Source organism: Chinchilla lanigera, unplaced genomic scaffold (genome assembly GCF_000276665.1).
Source record: "Chinchilla lanigera isolate Chin_1 unplaced genomic scaffold, ChiLan1.0 scaffold00013, whole genome shotgun sequence".
Classification (NCBI taxonomy): Eukaryota; Metazoa; Chordata; class Mammalia; order Rodentia; family Chinchillidae; genus Chinchilla; species Chinchilla lanigera.
The window spans coordinates 32,257,467-32,278,320 of record NW_004955414.1 but is presented as its reverse complement, the minus strand read 5'-3'; the positions used below and the strand labels follow the sequence as shown (position 1 = coordinate 32,278,320).

General features: G+C 49.7%; 1 protein-coding gene across 4 annotated transcripts in view; it reads left to right on the top strand.

Moving 5' to 3' along the window:
• Abcc8 (ATP-binding cassette, sub-family C (CFTR/MRP), member 8) overlaps positions 1-20,854 on the top strand; it is a 72,786-nt gene that overhangs the window by 10,708 nt on the left and 41,224 nt on the right. For 2 of the 4 annotated variants that reach the window (XM_005380386.2, XM_005380385.2), the window contains exons 4-10: positions 266-432; positions 1,894-2,136; positions 3,162-3,350; positions 10,357-10,521; positions 13,373-13,528; positions 17,999-18,133; positions 18,390-18,552. In XM_005380386.2, coding sequence (XP_005380443.1) covers positions 266-432; positions 1,894-2,136; positions 3,162-3,350; positions 10,357-10,521; positions 13,373-13,528; positions 17,999-18,133; positions 18,390-18,552 — 1,218 coding nt within the window. The remainder of the gene's footprint in view (positions 1-265; positions 433-1,893; positions 2,137-3,161; positions 3,351-10,356; positions 10,522-13,372; positions 13,529-17,998; positions 18,134-18,389; positions 18,553-20,854) is intronic. The other 2 variants (XM_013512093.1, XM_013512092.1) reach the window with 2 other exon arrangements.

Below are 20,854 nucleotides of genomic sequence, written 5' to 3'. Positions count from 1 at the left end.
TCTTCTGATTACTCTTTGTTTAAGGGAGAGTTGTCTGGCCAGTTTGATTTAGGAGGTCCTGATAGGGTGAAGGACCCTATAACACATGTGCACCATCTCAAAGGGACGCTCTCTGGTGCAGTCACACGCATGCACCCCTTGTCAGAAATGTGCACACACACCCACCTCCCGGGCACAGCCTTCTCTGTCTTCTCCCTCATGCTTGCACACACGTGAACGTGCACACTCATATGTGCACACGCCCCTCCTCTGCTCTCCTGTCCAGCTCTGCTCATCTACTGGATCCTGGCCTTCGTCACCAAGACCATCAAGTTTGTCAAGTTTTACCACCATGCCATCAGCTTCTCGCAGCTGCGCTTCTGCCTCACGGGGCTGCTGGTGGTCCTGTACGGGATGCTGCTGCTCGTGGAGGTCAACGTCATCAGGGTGAGGGTAAGCAGGCCAGCTTGGGATGCACTGGGCCAGGGCACGAAGCGGAGCCCCGACTTGCAGCTGGCCAAGCCCGAGAAAAGTCCACCTGGCTTTGCCTGCCCCAGAGAGGGGTCGGGTGCCTTGGGGAGCCATCCCTCAGGCCCAGGCCTCACTGCCAGGCTCCAGAGGGTGAGGAGGTGACACTTAGTTCGCCCAGGGTGAAGCATGGGTGACTCTGTAGGGAGGGAGTAGTACTCCCATAGGGAGGGCAGGGTTTGGCTTCTCCTGGCTTCTTTCGAGGCAGGGAGACTTGTGTGTGCTCCAGTGTGTTCGTATAGTCATACGTCCTTTGTAACGAGGAGGTGTGACTGCGCTGTCCTTGGGGTTGTAGTCCTTGGTCTTCTCCCTCGCTCCCCTCTCTCCCCGCTACCTCAGGGTCAGCTGCTCCTTCCCCAGCTCTGTCCCCGCCTTCCTGCCTAACCAGGCGAGTAACTAGTTTGTCTTTCCGTGCTGTGTTTTTGTTAGGATAATTCCATTCACATTTATCTGAAGTACCTGTTCAGGTTTTTTTTTTTTTTTCTCTCAGCCCATGTAAATATACGCTTTTCTCCCTAAATACTTGTTTCCTACAAGTGGGATCATATTGCCTGGTTTTCTGCCCTGTGCTTTTCTCACCCAGCAAATAATGTCTCAGGACTCCTTCCAAGCTGCGTGACATCCTTAATTCAGTTTTCTTAATGGCTGCATCATTTTCCATGATGCGGACGAACTGTGATTTACTTAGCCATCACCCTCCTGGTGGGCGTTCACCTTGGGGCCCAGTGCTTGCCTTTGTAAATAACGAGTATTGAACACACTTGTATCTGTGTGTGTTGTTGCCTTTATTTTTGTGCTCACAGCGTTGCCAGAGCAAAGGCTGTGGGTGTTTACAGTTTCAATCAGTGTCGTAGAACACTGTCCACTCACAGTGAGGGAGAAAACCTTTCCCTGCCCTCCAGTCCTTTCTAATTTGGGCCTTCTGATGAGTGTAATTTGCATTTCTCAGGTCCCTCCCTCAGGGCACTCCTGACATACAGGTACCAACCCATTCAGAGAAGGGGAAGCTTGTTACATGAAGTTTACCCAGAATACCTTGCGAGTACACGGAAGAGGCAGGACTTGAACCCAGATCCTTGTGCCTTCAGGTTCTGCAAACTCTGTGGAACACGATGGTTTCTTTATGGATCCATGTTCCTCAACTCAATTTAAGCCTGACCCAGCCAAGCCAGTGGGACTCAGAGTAGACCTCACTGCATACTCACACAGTGAGGAGATCCTGGTGTTGGGCAGCAAGCAGTGTCTAAGGAGCTTTTCCTGGGAATAGTTATAGGTAAGACAGCTGCATCTGTTAGAGGTGCACTGTGGCTGTCACAGACCCGGATCTTTGCAGAGCTGGGTAGGGGAGATGAGGCCGTGCACTCACCCCCCAGCCATGCCCCACAGAGATACATCTTCTTCAAGACACCGAGGGAGGTGAAGCCCCCCGAGGACCTGCAGGACCTGGGTGTGCGCTTTCTGCAGCCCTTCGTGAACCTGCTGTCCAAGGGCACCTACTGGTGGATGAACGCCTTCATCAAGACGGCCCACAAGAAGCCCATTGACCTGCGAGCCATCGGGAAGCTGCCCATCGCCATGAGGGCCCTCACCAACTACCGGCGGCTCTGCGAGGCCTTCGATGCGCAGGCGGTCAGTGGGGTCATAGCCACACCCCCCGTTCCCTGCCCTCCAGTGAAAAGTCACAGACAGGGGCCTGGGAAGACGTCGGGTCAAAACCTTGGTGGGACAGCTGGGGACACTGAGGTGCACTGAGGGAAAGATGCCCAGCTTAAGTCACACAGATTCATAGGACGGTCACAGTGGAATGGTCCGGTATCCTCATTGTCCAGATGAGAAACTGAGGACCTGATGAGGAGAATGACCCCACTGAACTTCCCAGGCCACTACAGTTCCTTCTGGGGCTCAGTGACTACAGCAGTTCTCACCCAGTTTGGGAGGCAGGGATATCAGCCTGGCGCTTATAATAACTCTGAATTTGGCCAGGTAGAGGTCTCCTTATATCATTGAGGAGGAAACTGAGGTCCTGAGTGAGGCCATGACTGCCCAGAGCTGGCCCACAGCTGGCACACAGCTGGTAGGTGGCACAGCCAGTCCCATGACTTGCAGTCCAGTGCTCCTTTGCAGCCTCTGCAGTAATATCGGGAGAAACTGAGGCAGACACAGTTGCAGGTGGTCGTGAGTAAGTGTGGCACATCCGTCTCTCAGTGTGAGGCTGTGCCATCACATAGTCCCTGATGTCAGGTGTGGTGGCACATGCCTGTAATCCCAGCACTAGGGAGGCTGAGCCAGGAGGATCGTTGTGAGTTCGAGGCCATCCTGGGCTACAAAATGAGCTCAAGGCCAGCCTGAACTGCATAGCGAAACCCTTTCTCAAAAAGACAAAAAGAAAAAACAAAAATAAAAACCACATAGTCCCTGACAAGCTCTGTGACCTTGAGCAATCTTCTGGCCTCAGTTTCCCCATCTGGTGCACAGTGGTATTGATAGGGCCCACCCAGCCATGCACTTCGTGATTCCATGATTTTTTCCTGGAGTTGTTTGCAGGGCCACTGGGTTCCCCCGGGGAGCAGGAGCCGGGGACATCCTGGGAGGTTGGGCCCTGCCACGAATGAGCCCTTGGCCGTTCTGACCTGCCCACGGGTCTCTCTGGGCAGCGGAAGGACACACAGAGCGCACAGGGTGCCAAGGCCATCTGGCGGGCACTCTGCCATGCCTTCGGGAGGCGCCTAGTCCTCAGCAGCACATTCCGCATCTTGGCCGACTTGCTGGGCTTTGCCGGGCCGCTGTGCATCTTCGGGATCGTGGACCATCTTGGAAAGGAGAACCGTGTCTTCCAGCCCAAGGTAGGCCCCCTGGGGCAGGCGGGCCAGCCCCGAGAAAATCCGTCTGCCTCATGCAGATGTGCTCAAGCATTAAAGAGACCGATGTGTGTGAACCATGACCACGCTGGCGTGGCTCCTCACTCAGGCAGAGCCCTCAGCACATCTTCTTCTTCTATACGTAGCCAACCAAAATGCCAGCCTGCGCCCCAAGGCTTTTATGGCACCCAGCTCAGCTTATCCCACCGTTACTGCTGTCACCACTCCTATTGCTGTCATGCCGAAAGTTGCAGGGGGTGCGTTTGTTGGCCCAGTGTCTAGCGTTTCTGTGGCTTATAGATGTGTTGATGGTTAGTTCTCGTCCTCCTCATCGACTCTGAAGAAGGTGGCAGGGTTCTGCGTTCTTCATTTCTGTGTGTCCTAGCTCTCAAGGTTCTGCAGGGGCATCTTGGGGGAGAAGGAAGTGGGAAGCGTCCGTGGCTGGATATAGTCTTTTCTTCCCTCACTCCAAGTTGTATTCAAAGCTACCCCTTGAGGCTGGGGATATAGCTCAGGGACACAGCACCTGCCTGGCAAGTGCAAGGTTGTGAGTTTGATTCCCAGTACCCAAAAACAAACAAACCAACCAACCAAAAAGCTACCCCTGTTTTATTAAAATGTTGAACTTTCCATTAAACTTTTTTAAGAGGGTTCCACAGCATCAAGGTACTTGCAATCTACTGGACTGGACGATGTCCAGTGGTCTTTCTACCTCTGAAGATGCTATGAGCTGAAATGTTTCATACAAAAGAGAAAACCTTTTGTGGGGTTATTTTCCCTATTTGTGGCAATGGCAGCCAGTTTGGGGACTGAGGGGCACTTTGCAACCATTTAGATTTAGATGACCGTGAAATGGGAAAATTTCACCCTCTAATAAGATTCAGGGTTGTATCTTCCAGTGAGGATGTCATTATAACATTTTAACCACAGACAGCACAAAAGCAATTCAGAGGTTTGGTAACTATGGCTCTTAGTAATTTATGACACCCCGTTGTATAACATGAATTCATCGTAATTGCTAAACTCACAGATAGCAGTCAATCCTCAGGAGGATTATATTCAGGAGATATAATTAGTCAGCTGAGCACTTTTGATCAGAACTATGAAATATACTAAGTCTGCCAAATTTATTCAGCAAATTATTGAACCCTACTATGTGCCTATCAGGGTGGGCTGTGAGAATACAGAGCAGTGATTATGACAATGATGATAATAAATGAGCACTTAGTGACCACTTGGCACATAGTCAGCTATGTACAGGAGTTAACCATGTATTATCTCATTTAATCCCCGAAACAATCATTTGTTTTTTTGTTTTTTTTTTTTTTTGGTAACAACTGTATTGAGATTGATTTCTGAATCCATGAGTTCAGTATTCTTATCCCCATTTTACAGGTGAGAAACTTGAGGCTCAGTAACTGTTCCCAGGTTCTCTTAGCTCGTTAGTAACAGCCAGGAGTTGAATCCAAGTCTGGGTACTTACAACCATGATATGACATCGATTATTGTTATTCAACCACCACCTCTGGTTCTCAGGATGTAAAATCCAATGAAAAATAGAGAAATCTAAAAATATTTTTATACTGTATGTTATACATGATTGTGAGGAGGAATATGCACATATAGGGAATGACAGGAAGAGTGACTAGTTAAACCAAGAGTCATAGGCAACATCATAGAGGAGGGGGTATTTGAATGGGGCCTTGACAGATAAATAGGAGTTCGCCAACTGAGAGGACATCTTGTTCAGTCAAGAATGTGAGGATCTTTCACTTATTTAGCCTTTGATGGCTTTGAGTCCTTTTCTGGCTTTTTGAGCCTCCAACATTTACTTGGCCCAAAAAAGAAAGTGGAAGTGATTACTTCTCCTATCCACAGGAGTGTCACCTTCAGCTTTAGCCTGACCAGAGGCAACAGCAGAGTACCCTGCATTGACATCCTCCAGGAACAAGGAGCCGGTTGTTAATGTTAGGGGGAAATGACACAAGCCAGAGCCTTTATCAGCCAGTCCATACCATCCTCTTCCTGTGCTTCCGAACACTCCCTGCCACCAGGATTCTCTAAGGACAGAGCTGGGAGGCAGGATGTGCGGGAGGTGGTGAGCACCACGCTTAGGATTAGTTCTTCTGAGCGTTCCCATAGCCTTCTCTTTTCTTTTTATGTATACACAAACCCTGGGTTTTATTGCCCTCTCATTGGAATGCTCTTGTCCCAGTTACTTATCAGCATGCAGATCCCGGGGACAGATGGCCCTGCCTCAGTGGCAGCAGGCCTTATCAGATTGAATATTTGTTCCTTGCACCCCAAACACAATCAGCAAATTTCCGACATAGAACCCAGAGGTTGAAAGTCAATACAGTCTCCAGCTTGGTCATGTGGTTGCCTGGGGAATGGCTTACCTCTGCTTTGTGCTCCTTCTTTTATTTTTCCATTTTTGTTTTTTTTTGAGACAGGGTCTCGTTATATAGTCCAGGCTGGCCTTGAACTCACTTTGTAGCCCAGGGTGGCCTTGAACTCAAGGCAGTCCTCCTGCCACAGCCTCCCAAGTGCTGGGATTAGAGGCGTGTGCCACCGCCTCTGGCTTGCTTTGTGCTCCTGAGCCCGGACAACAAGAAACAGGTTACTGACTGAGGTGTTTTGGTTCATCTTCCTGAGTCTCCACGGCTCTAACTCAGCAGAGTGTCGTGCTGGTCTTGGCAAACCGCAAAGGAGGCTCCTTGGCTTTGCACTGCAGAGGAAGCCCGGCCTGAATGCCTCTCGCCACAGGCTGTGCAGCTGGACACTCACCGCCAACTCTGCCAGTGGCTGCGTTGTCCTTTTTTTCCCTCCCAGGACACTCACAGTTGGCAAGAAACCTCATCCTTGGCAACCGTGTGGACAGATGCCTCTGTTCCGCTGTAGTTACTGAGGTGTCTGACCCAGCAGGTCTCGGATGCTCCCATCCTAGTCCCCTCTGCCTCTCCTCAGGGAGAGCTGGGACCCGGCCTGCGCTTTGCCCCTGATCTAGTTCCTTCCAGCCTCTCTCCTCCCAGCCCCCACTCCCAATCTGTCACCTGCCTCCCGCAGTGCCTCTGATCTGACTGGAGGGCGAGAGAATTGGATTCAGAGCGAACTGCTGGTGTCTAAGGCCTGCCAGGCTGCTCCTGGCTGAGGCAGGAAAAGGAGGAGCAGGCTGCGGGTTTGGTGTAAGGGCCAAAGCGTCAAAGGACCTGTCAGCCTCAGGGACGGTCGTGTAGCTGTGAGTCTGTGTTGTGTGTGTTGTGTGTGGGAGGAGGAGTGTGTGTGTTTCTGAGTGAGTTCTGCTTGTCCCTGTCTCTCGTACGTGTCTTTCTGTGTGTGTGTTCTGTTCCTATCTGGATGGCCATATGTGTGACTGTCGCTGTAGTAACTTAATGAACGCAAATGGGACGGTGTTTCTGTGACCAGGAGTGTCGCCGTGGAGGTTGGTTTCTCTGTGACAGTGTCCGTGCAGCTTCAGGGGCCTGGAGTGTCTGCCTTTGCTTCACTGTCACCCTCTTGTCATCCACTAAGACTCTGTTATATGTCACCTCCTCCAAGACGCCTTCCCCTGGTTGAATTATACGTCTTGCCTCCCATACATACCCTCTGCTTCTACTGTCACAATACCTCTTGTCCCTTTCCCCAGCTTGACCCCAAGTCCCAGAGTTCAGACAGGACTGGCATCATCTGAACTCTGTGTGCCCAGCGCCCTGAGCCCTGCTTGTCCCCCAGCATGCTCGGGAAATGACATCCTGAGTAATGTAGGCCTTACCGTGGGTTGAATAATTCTGTTTCTACATCGTTTTCACACCCGTGGTTCCATCAAATCCTCATGGCATACTCTGAAATAGGAACCTCCAGAGCCTCATTTTAAAGGTGAGGAAACTGAGGCTCAGAGAGGTTGAGGAACTTCCCTAGGATACAGTGGCGCGGGTATGATGTGTTGGGACCCAAACTCAGATGCAGCTGGCTTCCAGGTCTAGGCTGTCAGCTACCGGGTCAGATGGCTGTGGACGGATGCTTGGTCTGTGGTTGAGCAAACGTGGTTACTGTTTTTATCCAGGGCCTCCCAGATGGACAGCTCGTCTGTGTGCCTGACAAGATAAAAAACGAGAGCCCAAGTGACGCCCTCTTCTTTAAGCTCCAGAGGGAGGGGAAGGGGACCTGTGCCATCAGCAGACCCCAAGCTAAACAGGGAACCAGGGATCAGAACAGCAGAGTGCAGGGTCTGGGTTCCAGGGCTCCCTCTGTGGGCATTCTCTTTGTGCTGGTCAGCGGTGGCTTCATTCTGCAGGCCTGGATGGGGAGATGTGTAACTTCCATAGTGGGACGTACATGGCGGAGGTGGGGGTGGTGGGGTGGTGGTGGTGGCTAATTTTAAAAATATTTTTTTAAAAATTTTAATTAAAAGTTTAAATTTAGGGCTGGGGATATAGCTCAGTGGCACAAGTGCCTGCCTGGCAAGCACTATGTCCTGAGTTCGACTCCCGGTACCAAAAAAATAAATAAAGAAATAATAAAATAAAATAAGATTTTAAATTTAACTTTTAAATTTGTTGATTATTATAATACTGGAGAAATGCCTGAAAACAAACACAGCTTCTTCCCTGAGAGCTGGTGAAAATGCAGGACTGGGACGGACATTCGATCTTCCAAAGCGCCTAGCTTCCACCAGATGTCAAGTTGTGGTTCTCAGTCTTGCCTCTCCTGCTGTGGCGCCCTCACACCCAGTCCCCCTTTCCGAGGCCCTCTCCTCGCAGCACCCCAGGCCTCTTGGCTCGTCTAGTACCCACTTCTTAATCAGGTCCCCTGTGAGTGTAGGTCCCCTCCCTTTGAAACTGTCTCTAGGACGAGATTTAATTATGATCTCGTGACCTAGACCTGCAGTGAGGTTTTCATTTATTTTCAAAATAGGTTACAAAATTCTTGGTCCACAGAAACATACTGTTTTGGGCCTAGAGTGTATGTGCTTGGGGGGAGGGGAAAGCCCAAAGTTTTGCCTTTAGAGCTACAAAGAGGGAATTTGTTTCTTTGTTTAAAAATACACAAATATTAATGAATGCATTTGACAAACACCACCCATTGTCTCGCCAGCATAAGTGCTCCGTTGCTTTCCCTGCCCGCGCTGTCCAGCCTGTGTGTTTTCCAGTTGCCGTGACACAGCATGTATGTGGCATTTCACGCTCCTCAAGAGCCGTCATGGTGATCGGTGACCTTGGGTGCCAGGTGATCCCACGAGCATCGTAACTCTTCCCTGCGGTTGGACATCCGCACAGCTCTAACTCAGAAAGAAACATCTTTGTGTACATAGCTGCTTCCTTATGTTTAATTATTTCCTTTGGGATGATGCCATGTGTTTTGTTGCTTTAAAATAATGCCTTCCGTTCCCCAGGCCGGGTCTGTGCAGAGGGTGGCGGGACAGAAGGATCTCAGAGTACACTGAGCACCGCGGGGTTTTCCTAAGCCTGTGTGCCTCTATTTTTGATCCGGAGTCTGCCAAATAGGCATTCTCCATCCCCCACAAGCTACAAGTCTGTATGTGACAACATGACACTCAGAGAGGGACTGGGGGCCAGAGCGTCCACATGTCTTCTGACCAGGGTGTGGCCTTGGGACAGCTGCCTCCCCGTGAGGAAACCCCATGTCCTATGTAAAATGGGCAGCAAGGGAACCCTCCTCATTACGTGTCGTGAGGATGGCATTTCATGCATGGTAAATGCTGTCTCCTGCGTCAGATCTTTTCCCCGCCGCAGCCTGTTTTACAGTGCATTTGCCCTCTATCTCATACTGTCTTTCTCCTCTTGCCTCTGCCTCCCCCTCTGGGGCACTGGCAAAGAGGACGGAGGGTCAAGACTCTAAGCCTTGTAGGGCCTCCCTCTCAGGTCCTGCATGCACCCCTCTGTAGTCCCCGCACCCCACCCCGTCCACTTTCTGCTGCACCCAACAGAAAGAGACCCCTGTCCACACAGCACGGGAGACACTGCTCTAAGCAGGACGAGACTCTCCAAGGAGCCACCAGGGCTGGTTTGGCTCTTAAACCTAGAGAAGGTCTCACTTTTCTACTGCCAGGAAGCCCTGCATCCGAGATCCAGGAATCTGTAACTCTAGGAAGAGGCCTCCAGGGAACACCCTACCCCTGTCACCCTCAGGCTCCTCCTCACTTTGTTCCAATCCCTCTTTGCCCTGCAGTGGGTCCCACACCCTCCCAAAGAGCCTGAGGCTCAGGGCAGAGTCTCTGAAAGGGCAGAGTTCTGTCTTCATGGAAATACTGATGTGGCCGGGCTGGAGAGCCCCGGACTTATACTTATCAAGATCAAAGTTTTTCTGGGAGTGAGAGATGCTGAATTTGGAAACAGACGCACTGTTGTTCCCTGGTATCTTTAGCAACAAAGGCAGAATGTTCCCCTTTGCTGCTGATCATCTGAGATCTTGCTGGAAATGCAGAGAGAGAACCTTAAATTCAGAAGGCGGTCCTGGGCGCCCACAAGACTGGAGGTCTAGGGAACTGAGTTCCCATCTGTCCCCTGGGAGCACAGCAGTGCCAGGTTTCCTGCTGGCTTTCTTGCCCAGAAGCCACTGCGCAGCAGGGGACTTCGCCATTGCTGATTCTGTTTCTGCAGCAGAGAACACACTGTGAGATTTGCTTGAGCAGCTCTGGTTTTGGTTCCTGCATGATTTGCCCTGTTTATTCTCAATCCATTCACAGTGAGCACCCCTCAGCCTGGGGACCGCAAGGCTGGGAGTCACAGTTACGGGCCTCATTCTGTTCCCCCGAGTGGGAGGGCAAGGAGGGTACAGGCAATCCTCCTTGCAGTCCGAAGAACGTTTAGTGGAGTTTGTTAGCCTGGTTTTTCACTGAGAAACAGTGGCACAAGGCTTTGCAAGCATGCAGGGACCTGTAATAAATGTGGCCATGCCAGCACAGCGGGATATACGGATGGTGTCATTTCGCTGCCAGTGACAGCCCCCTCTGAACCTCTCTTCCCAACAGACGCAGTTTCTCGGGGTTTACTTTGTCTCATCCCAAGAGTTCCTCGCGAATGCCTACGTCCTGGCTGTGCTCCTGTTCCTTGCCCTCCTACTGCAAAGGACTTTTCTGCAAGCCTCCTACTATGTTGCCATTGAGACCGGAATTAACTTGAGAGGAGCGATACAGGTACTTGGATAATCTTTTCTTTTCTTTTTTTTTTTTTTTTTTTTCCTTTTTGCCTTCACAATGATACTTGCATTATTCATGCTCATAGACACTCAAGAATAATTCTGCTGCCAGAGCTGGGCACGATGGTGCACACCTGTAATCCAGCTCTTGGGAGGCTGAGAGAGGTGGATCACCATGAGTTTGAGGCCAGCCTGAGCTCCATAAGTGAGTTCAAGGCTAACCTGCACTACATAATGAGATCCTGTCTCCCCTTCCCCGTCAAAAAAGTAATTCTGCTGTGAATTCACTTTCGCTACTTCTCATGAGTGGTAGGAAAGAAACATTGACAGGGCAGTGCGGGGATGGATAGCGCCTTGGGCTGGACTTGGGACTTGTCATAAGCAGATCTAGCTCTGGTTCTGCCTTGGAGCAGGCCTGAGCTGTCAGCTGCTTGGCCCTTGGGCCTCCTGCCCTTCAAAGTGGCAGACATCACCGATCAATCACAGCGTTCTGTCCTGCTGAGAGCAGACACAGCCTCAGAATCCTCTAGATACCATTCATCACTCAGGCCTATGATTCGATCCAACTTTCTGTGGCTTCCTGCATAGAGTAGATTGGAGAGATGATCAAAGTCTCGGGGGAGTCGGGGAGCCTTTGAAGGTGGTAGAGGTGAGAGTTGTCCAAGTCCCAGGGTTCTCATTAAGTTTAATGATTTGAATGAAACACACTGTGTAAGAGCAGTTTAAATAGAAATTGGTTAATTTTTCACATAGTCAGGGCTGGTACAGCATCTGCGTAATCACTGAGACCGTATATGCCCTGCTCAAAATTCTCTTTTTGCAAAGGCGCGAGAGGCACGGGTAACTAGCTGATTCTGGCGATCTCGGTGATTGCCATGGAATCATGGCAAAATCCAAAAGCCGCAACCTTCTTCAAAAATGTTCTTCAGAATAAGTGTCAATGATTCGTCCTGTGGGAGCCAGGATCAGAGGCTTTGCTGAAAAGAGATTGAGAGGCAACAGGTACAGCCTGGGCTAGGGACAGTATCAGGACCAAAGTCTGGCTATTTGCTGCTAACGTTCCATAGTGCACAACCTGTGCAGCTGTACAGACGGCACTTCCCACCCTTGGTGGATTTGCATAGAGAAAACAGTATTTCCTCAGGGATGTCATTGAGAGTGGTAGAAAGCGACCAAGAAAATCAGAGCCCCTCTAGGGTTCATGTGGCTCAGACCTCAGTTGAGAAAAGCTCTCCAAAATTTCCAACCTCTGCTCAGCCCCTGCCAGTGACAGGCAGACTTGTACCACCACAAACAATTTTGTGGTTGGATAGTTTTGTAATTAAATCTGAATTCTATCTGTATGTCATAAGTCAAACACCAGACCAGCATTTTCCAATTACAAGAAAAGTGGCAGAAATGTTTTTTTAATGTACTACCATGTAATTGTTTCCATCAAACTGTGTGACCTTTTTGCATTACTAGGCCAGACTGGTCCATACGCTCACCAAAAGAAATTCTGACATTAATTATGGAAACAAATTAGAAAATTAAAAACCTTCTTCCTTTCAGAGATTTGTAGCAAAGTATTTACAGGAAATTTACCCTTATCGATGAGAGCCTGTGTCTGCATGAGTTTGGGAATAGCCATATGGGTGGGGGTTTTTTGCATAAAAAATTATTAAGCAAAATTCCCAAATTATATATATTTGGTAAAAATATACCAGCTTTTAGTTGTACAATCTCCTGTATCCTGATCTTTACTGAATGATGCTTTGGTAGATTACTCTGTCCTTACTGCACTGAAATTAGGTGCTTATCCTTTAAAGCCTGATTTCTAACCTAGGAAGTGCATAGGTTTTCCAAAAATACCATTGCCATTGTATTAAGCCTTACCCGCAGTGAACGACAGAGCGGGCTATGCTGTGAGAAAGCCTTGCCCACAAGAAAGCCTGAGTTTACACAAAGGATAAATTATGGGCTGGGAGCCACTTGTGGCGGAAACACGACAGGGCTGCATTCAAGACCAGCGGCCCCAGATGCGGCCGGCGGGAATGGCTTTTTCCTGGTTCCGCAGCACGCAGCCTGAAAATTGCAGTCTCGCCAGCAGCCACCATCTCCACACGGATGTGGCTGGGTCCTGTGCTTCTAGGAACATCTCCTGGCTGCTCCCCCTGCTCCCCCTTGTGGGTCCTCGGGGTGCTGGGCTGGCAGACACTCGGGGTTGCGTCTCACAGTGGGCTTGCTGAGGCTGATCCCCTGTTCTGTTTCAAGGCTGTGCGATGACAGGAAGTGACCCCAGGATGGAGAAGGCCACCCCACAGCGGGCAGCTCCCCGTTTCAGCATGTTTATGGCCTGACCTGTGTACCCCTCTGGCCTCCAGTAAATCAAGAATACTGGACATGAAGATCTGCTTTTAAGATTTAGATCTTGAAGCCAGGCATGGTGGTACACGCCTGTGATCCTAGCACTTGGGAGGCTGAGGCAGGAGGATCGGTAGGAGCTGGAGGCCAGCCTGGGCTGCACAGTGAGTTTAAGGCCAGCCTGAACTGTATAGCAAGACCCCAACAAAACAAAACAAAATAAAAAATAAAAGGAAGGGAGAAGCCTTGCTCCCTGGAGAAGCGCTGATGAAATCCTCCTTTGACTGCATGTGATCTCCCTGACTTGACCTATAGCAAAGCCTTTGACCTCTCTGAACTGTTAGCCACCTCGCTGTCACAATAACACAGAGCACCTCACAGACCTGTGCTAGGGATCTGTGGGCAATGCCTGAGAAGCCCCTGGCTCATTCCAGACCTATAGCATCCAGGGTGGTGACCAGGATGTTGATGATGATGAATGTAAAGCAGTCTGCTCTTATTTCTAGACCAAGATTTACAATAAAATTATGCACCTGTCCACCTCCAACCTGTCCATGGGGGAAATGACTGCCGGCCAGATCTGCAACCTGGTGGCCATCGACACCAACCAGCTCATGTGGTTTTTCTTCTTGTGCCCAAACCTCTGGGCTATGCCAGTGCAGGTACTGCGTGTGTACTGGGGTTGGGATGGGAGTGGGGGCTGCAGGACAGGAAGCCAGAATCTGCTGCTGTGTGTCTGGTGATGAGCAGCTCTGTCTTCTACTCTGTGTTTGTCCGCGTGAAGCTTCCAACCCCTTGGGGTCTCCATGGGCTGTGCCCCTGGGTCCTCTTAGTGTCCCACATGTGCAAGCAGTCCAACTGTCTGTCTTTTTTTTTTTTTTTCAACTGTCTGTCTTGATGATCAGAGAAGACAGTTTCATTAAGCCTTTGAAAATGCAACCAGTCTTAAATAAATAGTGGAATCATCACATGTGGGACATTTCTGCAGACATTTCAAATTATGTTGTAGCAAATTACTTATTTACATTGCAAAGTGCTCATGATGTGTCTTTAAACAAAAAAGAATAAATTGCAAAGTAGGCTATCAGTATGTTTCCTACTAAATTGGAATATGCATATGTATACATTTACATAGTCACGCAGAAAAGGGAACCGGATGGCCCCATGATGAGATTACAAGTGGTTTTTAATTTCCTTATGTGTTTCTAAATTCCCCAATAAGTGTGTATTATTTTAAAAATTGTGTGTGTGTGTGTGTGTGTGTGTGTGTGTGTGTGTGATGCTGGAGATTAAACATAGGGCCTCATACATGCCAGGCAAGAGTACTACCAATGATTTCTATCATCAGCCCTTCTTTTAAAATTTTATTTAGAGAAAGGTTCTCAATAAATTGCCCAAGCTGATTTAAACTTGAGCTCCCCCTGCCTCAGCCACCCAAATAGCTAGGATTACAGGGGTCTACCTGTGTACCTGGCAAAAAATGTAATTTTTAAAAGCTTTGAGATCTGACAAGGAGTAGATCCGGGATGATAGACGAGTCCTTCTTGTCTGACCCAGCCTGGTCTGCTCTGTCCTCGGAGCGCTTCCTTTGTGGACGCTGATCCCTACCATGGGAAGGAGTCTTCGCTCTGATACTCAGGCCAGAAGCCCAATTCCCAGCCCTGTTCCCAGCGACTCTGCAGGGTCCACAGAGATGTCCTGGTGTAGCAGAAAGTATCAGGCTTGGGTGAGACAGGCTGGAGCCAACACTTAACCTCTCTGAGTTGTGGTTTCCTTGTCTATGAAATAGAGACAGTTTCTAGTCTCTGAAGTCATAATGATGATTCAGTTTGATACTTAAGTAAAGGATCAGGAGGAGAACTCGGCAAACACCTCCAACAGGTGCACTTTTAGTGTGACAGACTTTACAGAATCCTTTGCTCCTTGGGATGTAGAATGTGTAAACCTTGTCCCCGAGTGATGGACGTTGGTCCTCCTCAGAGTTAGAAGTTTCTTGCAGGAAACTAGCAGGAGAGGGTCACCATTGGGAGAAGCTAGAGAAGACAGGATGCAGCAGAGGGAGAGCAGCTCTGTATGTCCTGCATCCCAATCCAGGCCGCCTCCCCCATACAGCTCACTGCAAAAGCTGCAGAAGGGCCTGAGGAGCTCGTCTGATGTAGTCACCAGCCTGTCATCTGCAAGATCTTTCTCTTGTGCCCCCTTGAACAGCTTATTTGCACAATTTTGCCCATCAAACTTGCTGCATGGTCACCATTTCTAGTATTTGCAGGGTTTATTGCACACACATCCTTGCTGAGAATAGTAGTTCTTACTGATGGATAATTAATAAGCCCAACCCTGGGCTGGCCCCGTGCCAGGCTCTTGCACTTTAATTCAACCCTCACAACACAAGGAGGGGCTGGATTTATTTTTATCTATATTGATTACTTTGCATGTTTATCATGAAGTATCATTTAGGTGTTGTTGGGTTTTTGTTTTTATTGTTGTTTATAATAGGGTCTCACTACGTTGTTCAGGCTGTCCCTTATGTTCCTGAACTCAAGAGATCCTCCAGCCTCAGTCTCAGCTTCTTGAGTAGCTGGGGCTATAGGTGTGTATGACCACTTCTAGCAGTCTTTCATTTTAAGTGCGTCAGTGACTACTCCTTTGTCACTTACAGATTTGATCAGCACACAAGTGTTACTACCAGGAGTCACTCGGAGAGTTGAGTGCTGGGGGTGTGGCTCGGGTGCTACAGCTGCTTGCCCTGGGGTTCCATCCCCAGCTGGGCGCCTCCCAATAAAAAGAGTTACTGTGACTTCAGACCCAAGACAAAGATAATCTATTTTGGTTTTTTGTTTGTTTGTTTTTCTTCCGGTACCGGGAATAGAACTCACGACCTTGCGCTTGTCAGGCAGGCGCTCTGCCGCTAAGCTAAATCTTTAGCCCCAGATATTCAATCTGCTCAGGATCCTGTGTGCATCCTGGATGGCCACAGGACACACGAGGCTTTTCATAGTACCAAAATTAGCTCAGGAGCCCACTTCTATGTAAGCCCCAGGGCTCTCCCTGGTTTTGTAATTTTTTTTTAGCCACTCACACATAAAAAAAATAACAGCTTTGTTGAGGGGTAATTCACCTATTTAAAGTGCACAGTTCAATGGGTTTTAGTATAGTCGCAGAGCTGTGCAACCATCACAAATTTAGTACATTTTCATTACCCTAAATAGAAACTCGTACCCGTTAGCAGTCACTCTTCATCGCTGCTCCCAGCTCTAGGCAACCACTAATTTATGTACACTTTGGAAATTCTGCTTCTCAGGCAGGTTAAAAAAAAAAAAAAAAGGCTTATTCACACTTTGTGCCTGCAATTTCAGGAGCTCCATGGGTTCCCTGAAGTTTATTAAGGACATCAGGTTAAAGAACTCATCGATAGTGGAAACCCTGTATATTCTCACCCAATGAGTATCGGAAGACCAGAGATGGCAAGCGTCTAACTCTGTGTCACACAGGAACCTGCAGCAGCGCCATACCACCCGTCTCTTTTCTGTGACTCCTTTGTGACAGGGCTCCCAGGAGACTTTTTGCTTGTTTTTTTGTTTGTTTGTTTGTTTGTTTTGTTTTTTTCCAGTACCAGGAATTGAACTCATGACCTTGTGCTTGCCAGGCAGGCGCTGTGCCGCTGAGCTAAATCCCCAGCCCTTTGCTTGTTTTTAAGAAAGAGGGCTTGACACTTTTCACTGATCTCCAGCAATATGCCAGGCACTACTGATGAAGCTGCCATTATAATCACCATTTTAAAGGTGAAGAAGCTGAGGCTCAGAGAGGTTAGATAACTTGCCAGAGAATGCTGATAAGTGTGGGGTCTGCATTAAAACTCAGGGTCACCGACCCCAGGACCCTACTACACTCGATCGCTTTCTTCACCCGTGAATGGAAGACTGAGTAGCCCTCTGCTTCCTCACACTTGCTCAGCACATTCAGAATTCCTGATTTCCGATATTATCCCCCAGGAGGACCATGCCAGCCCCTGTACAGGACAGGAATGGACTGCGGAGTTTGGGGAGCAGAGGGGACAAGGGATAGAGAAGCATCAGGAAGAGCCAGGGGCGGCTGTGTCCCCAGCACGGCAAGACCCTTGGAGCAGATGTGGGTGCAGATTACTGAGCCCCAGCTCTGGGGTGCCTGGGAGGTTTCTCCGCGTCAGAGACAACCATGGTGGCTGAAGAACACCGCCCCCGCCCCGGGCTCCATATGAGCATGGGTCCTGGGGAAGGGAGGGACTGGTGTCAGGGAGAACTTTCCAGGCAGATGAGGGCTGGGTCAGAAGTGGTAGGCGGGTCATCTCCAAGGTGGCCCACATCTAACTTGGGAGCAGGTGGTGATGGGCGGGTGCTTCTCTGCCTCTCAGAGCCTCCCTAATGCAGGAGGCTTCCTTTGATTAATGGAAATCTCACGCCAGTCTGTGCGGGACTTGAGGACAGCAGGGCCACACGTGGTGACCCCTCCCTTCGCTAAGGAAGCCTGCACATCTGTTCCTCTAGAGCAGGTCCTGTATTTAGAGGTGCCCGCTTTTGATGGCAACCTGAGAAACTGCCATCTTGGTGCTTTGGGGCCAGGGGAGAGTAATTTATGCTTCTCATGCATATTTATAAGCAGGCAGTCATTTACATGAAGCTAGAAACAGGATGAACTTTCAGAGAATACCTGCCTGATTCACTAAAAAAAAATTAGAGATGGCAGAAGCCTAAGAGTGAAAAAGCAAACCCTCAGACCCCGGGCTGCTCTGTCTGGCATGTATGCTGCAATCACTCTTTGCCGAAGAGAATGAAATGCCAGCCTTGGTAGCTAGCAAACAGAACAAACAGGCCGTGCTGCCACTTTCTGCAGTCTCAGCCCTGAGACTGCATCAGGGGGGAAGGCGGGGAGGGCAAGGATGCTTCAGCCGTGCAGGTAGTTACCAGCCCGGGGAGAGCCCACCGTGCCGATCCCCACTTCCGGTGCTGCTTTGTTACACCCTCCCTGCCTCACTGTGTCCCAAGACATTTTGGAAACTTGGGTGCCCACGCACAGCGCTTCAGGGCAGTGGGGAGGGGCAGTTGCCTGGAGGTGAGGGGTGTTAGTCGGAGAACTGAGCTGGCGACCCTCCCCAGATCATCGTGGGGGTGATTCTCCTCTACTACATCCTCGGGGTCAGCGCCTTAATTGGAGCAGCTGTCATCATTCTGCTGGCTCCGGTCCAGTACTTCGTGGCCACCAAGCTGTCCCAGGCCCAGCGGAGCACGCTGGTGAGTGTCCAGAGGTGTGTGCGTCCTGTTTCCCTGCCCCCTGCCCTCGTCAGCACAGCCAGTCTGTCAGTGACCTTCAGCATGGCGTCACCTTCTAGGCCCAGGCTTTTCATGTAGTGAGATTAACAGAGAGAGTGCGGAGCATCCCTGCGCGGACAGAAGCTGGGGTGGTGAGGGCGTTGGCCTGCGCCTTCCTCTTGGGCAGAGGGTTTGGGGGCACAAAGGCACCGTCCCTCTGACCTGGCGCTCCCTGAAGGAATATTCCAACGAGAGGCTGAAGCAGACCAACGAGATGCTGCGAGGCATCAAGCTGCTCAAGCTGTACGCTTGGGAGAACATCTTCTGCTCCCGGGTGGATGTGACCCGCAGGAAGGAGATGACCAGCCTCCGGGCCTTTGCCGTCTACACCTCCATCTCCAGTGAGTGTGCCTGCCGGCTGGACGGGGAGGCAGGTTTGGGTGAAGGGGTGGTGACAGAGGCAGAAGGCTTTGAGATCACCTGATCCAGGGGCTTCAAACTGGCTCCAGTAGCTGAGCCCTAGAAATCAGTGTTCTTCACTCGTTTCTGCCACACACATGCTGTGTGCTGGTCCCCAGAAGGCAGTGTGAGAAAGCCCTGGAGCTGATTTTTTAAAAAGCAATTGAACAGTGTCCCATTCTGACTTTTTTTCCTTTGGTTTTTTGAGACAGGATCTCACTGTGTGCTGCAGGCTGGCCTTGAACTCAAGGCAACCCTCCTGCCCCAGCCTCCTGAGTGCTGGGATTACTAGCATGTGCCACAGGGCCTGGCTTCTTCTGACTTTTCAGTGAGTCTTACTGAGCTGCCACTGCCTGAGGAAGCTACCAAGAAACCTCCATCTCCTTGAGGCTATGCAGAAATAAAAGGCAGTTATCATTAAACAGCCAAAGCCCCCACCTGTAAATCCGGCACTCTGAGAAGCTGAGGTGGGATTCAAAGTTCAATCCCAGCCTGGGCCGTTTAGTGACTTAGCAATGCTTTGTCTCATAAATTAAAAAGGGGGCTATGGACATGGCTTAATCCACAATACTGAAGAAAAAAGTTAGAAGCCCAAGCTTGAGGTACTCACAGGTATAGAGACTGAATTTATATTAACCAAGGGGGTTGGGAACCCTGATCCAAGGAAAGAAATACGCACAAACCAATAAAACTTAAATAGGCACAAACCAATAAAACTCAGATACACATATGAAAGCTACTTTTTATAGACTATAGGACTCCTATGGCAGACACTTCTGTTGAACAATGGACTAATATATAAAGAAGTAAAAACCCACACAAGAAAAATGCACCACCAGAGTGAATATCAGCAGATTAAAACAGTTTTAGTCTCTCATTACCTGGAGATGGTTGAGTAGTCTAAGGGGTAAGATAAACATACTTCATATGGTTAAAGAGCTGCACAAAGGTGTAAAACCAACAAGGCAACACAGGAAAGTATCAGGGACAAAGAACTTCTAGATGCTTGAGTTTAACTGAAAGTAATCCAGTGAACAGTGGTCCCCTAGCTAGAGTGAGGGTGTATGGAGGTCAGGGGATGGGGGAGTTCTCAACCAAGTTGGCCTCACAGCTTTGAAGACCCAGCTCATAGTGTCACTTCCCAAGTGCAGAGTTGGGCTGTAGATATTTAGTACGTGGCACACCTCGCTCTGTTCCCTTGCCTGTCCAGATTAGGAACCGTTATGGTATGAATGACCAAGTGGATACCTTCAGAGGGGGTGAAAGACAAAACAAAAAAGAAACAAAAACCAACTCCCTGTACAAGTCAAATGGGTTAACATAGCCAAGAGAGAATTTGTGAGTTAGAAGACAGATCTGTGGGAATTACATGGATTGTAGTGAGAAGTGTAAGTGGAAATAGTTTCTGCCATTTGGACAGCCATTTTATAGATGGGAACCTGAGGCCCGGAGTGGAGTGTGCTCCTGACTTAGCAGCATGGCTCAGACTAAATCCTAGAAAAACCCTTTGTGCTGTTTTCCTCCGAGTGTCCAGTGTCAGGGACCTAGATGGGAGGAAGGATTTAGCAGTGGGTCACCCTTGCGAGACTGTTTTCTCTTAGCAGAAGATAAACAGCCGAGAATGGCCTCAGGAGCGGGAAGTAGGAAATTAGGAGAGATGGCTGGTACCGAGCACCTCCTCAGGGAGGAAATTTAGAGAGATGGCTGAGGCTAACTGCCTCCTTGGGGAGGAAATTAGTAGAGATGGCTGACACTCCAGCTGAAATGGTTTCTTTATGGTATGCTGGGAGAGACACAGCTCTGGGGGCGGCAGGTGGCGGCATTAATGGATAATGTGCGGAAATGTCTCCCAAATAGACTCATTCAGCAAGCCTGTGGAGACTGAGATGGGCCCACAGGTCATCTGTGTGTTCCTGGTGTTCGTGCTACTCAGAGAGAGAGGGCTAGCGAGCAGTACAGTGGCCACGCTGTCCACCAAGACTGGGACAAGCCGTGGTGTCTTTATGCAGCAAGTCCTGTGAGCATCTGATTTTCTTAGAGTGGAGCTGTGGGCATGGCAGGCAGCAAGTGCCTCCCGGATTCCGTGCCAAAACAGCTCAGGTTCCACTCTCTCCCCTTATCCTTATGCCAGACCCAGTGGTGCTCAGAGCAAGAGCCCAGCACAGCCCCGAAGAGCCAGTGTCCTCAGCCCTTGGGCCACTTCCACTTTCTCTCTGTCAGCTCTGCCTGCTGCCCCAGGGGCTG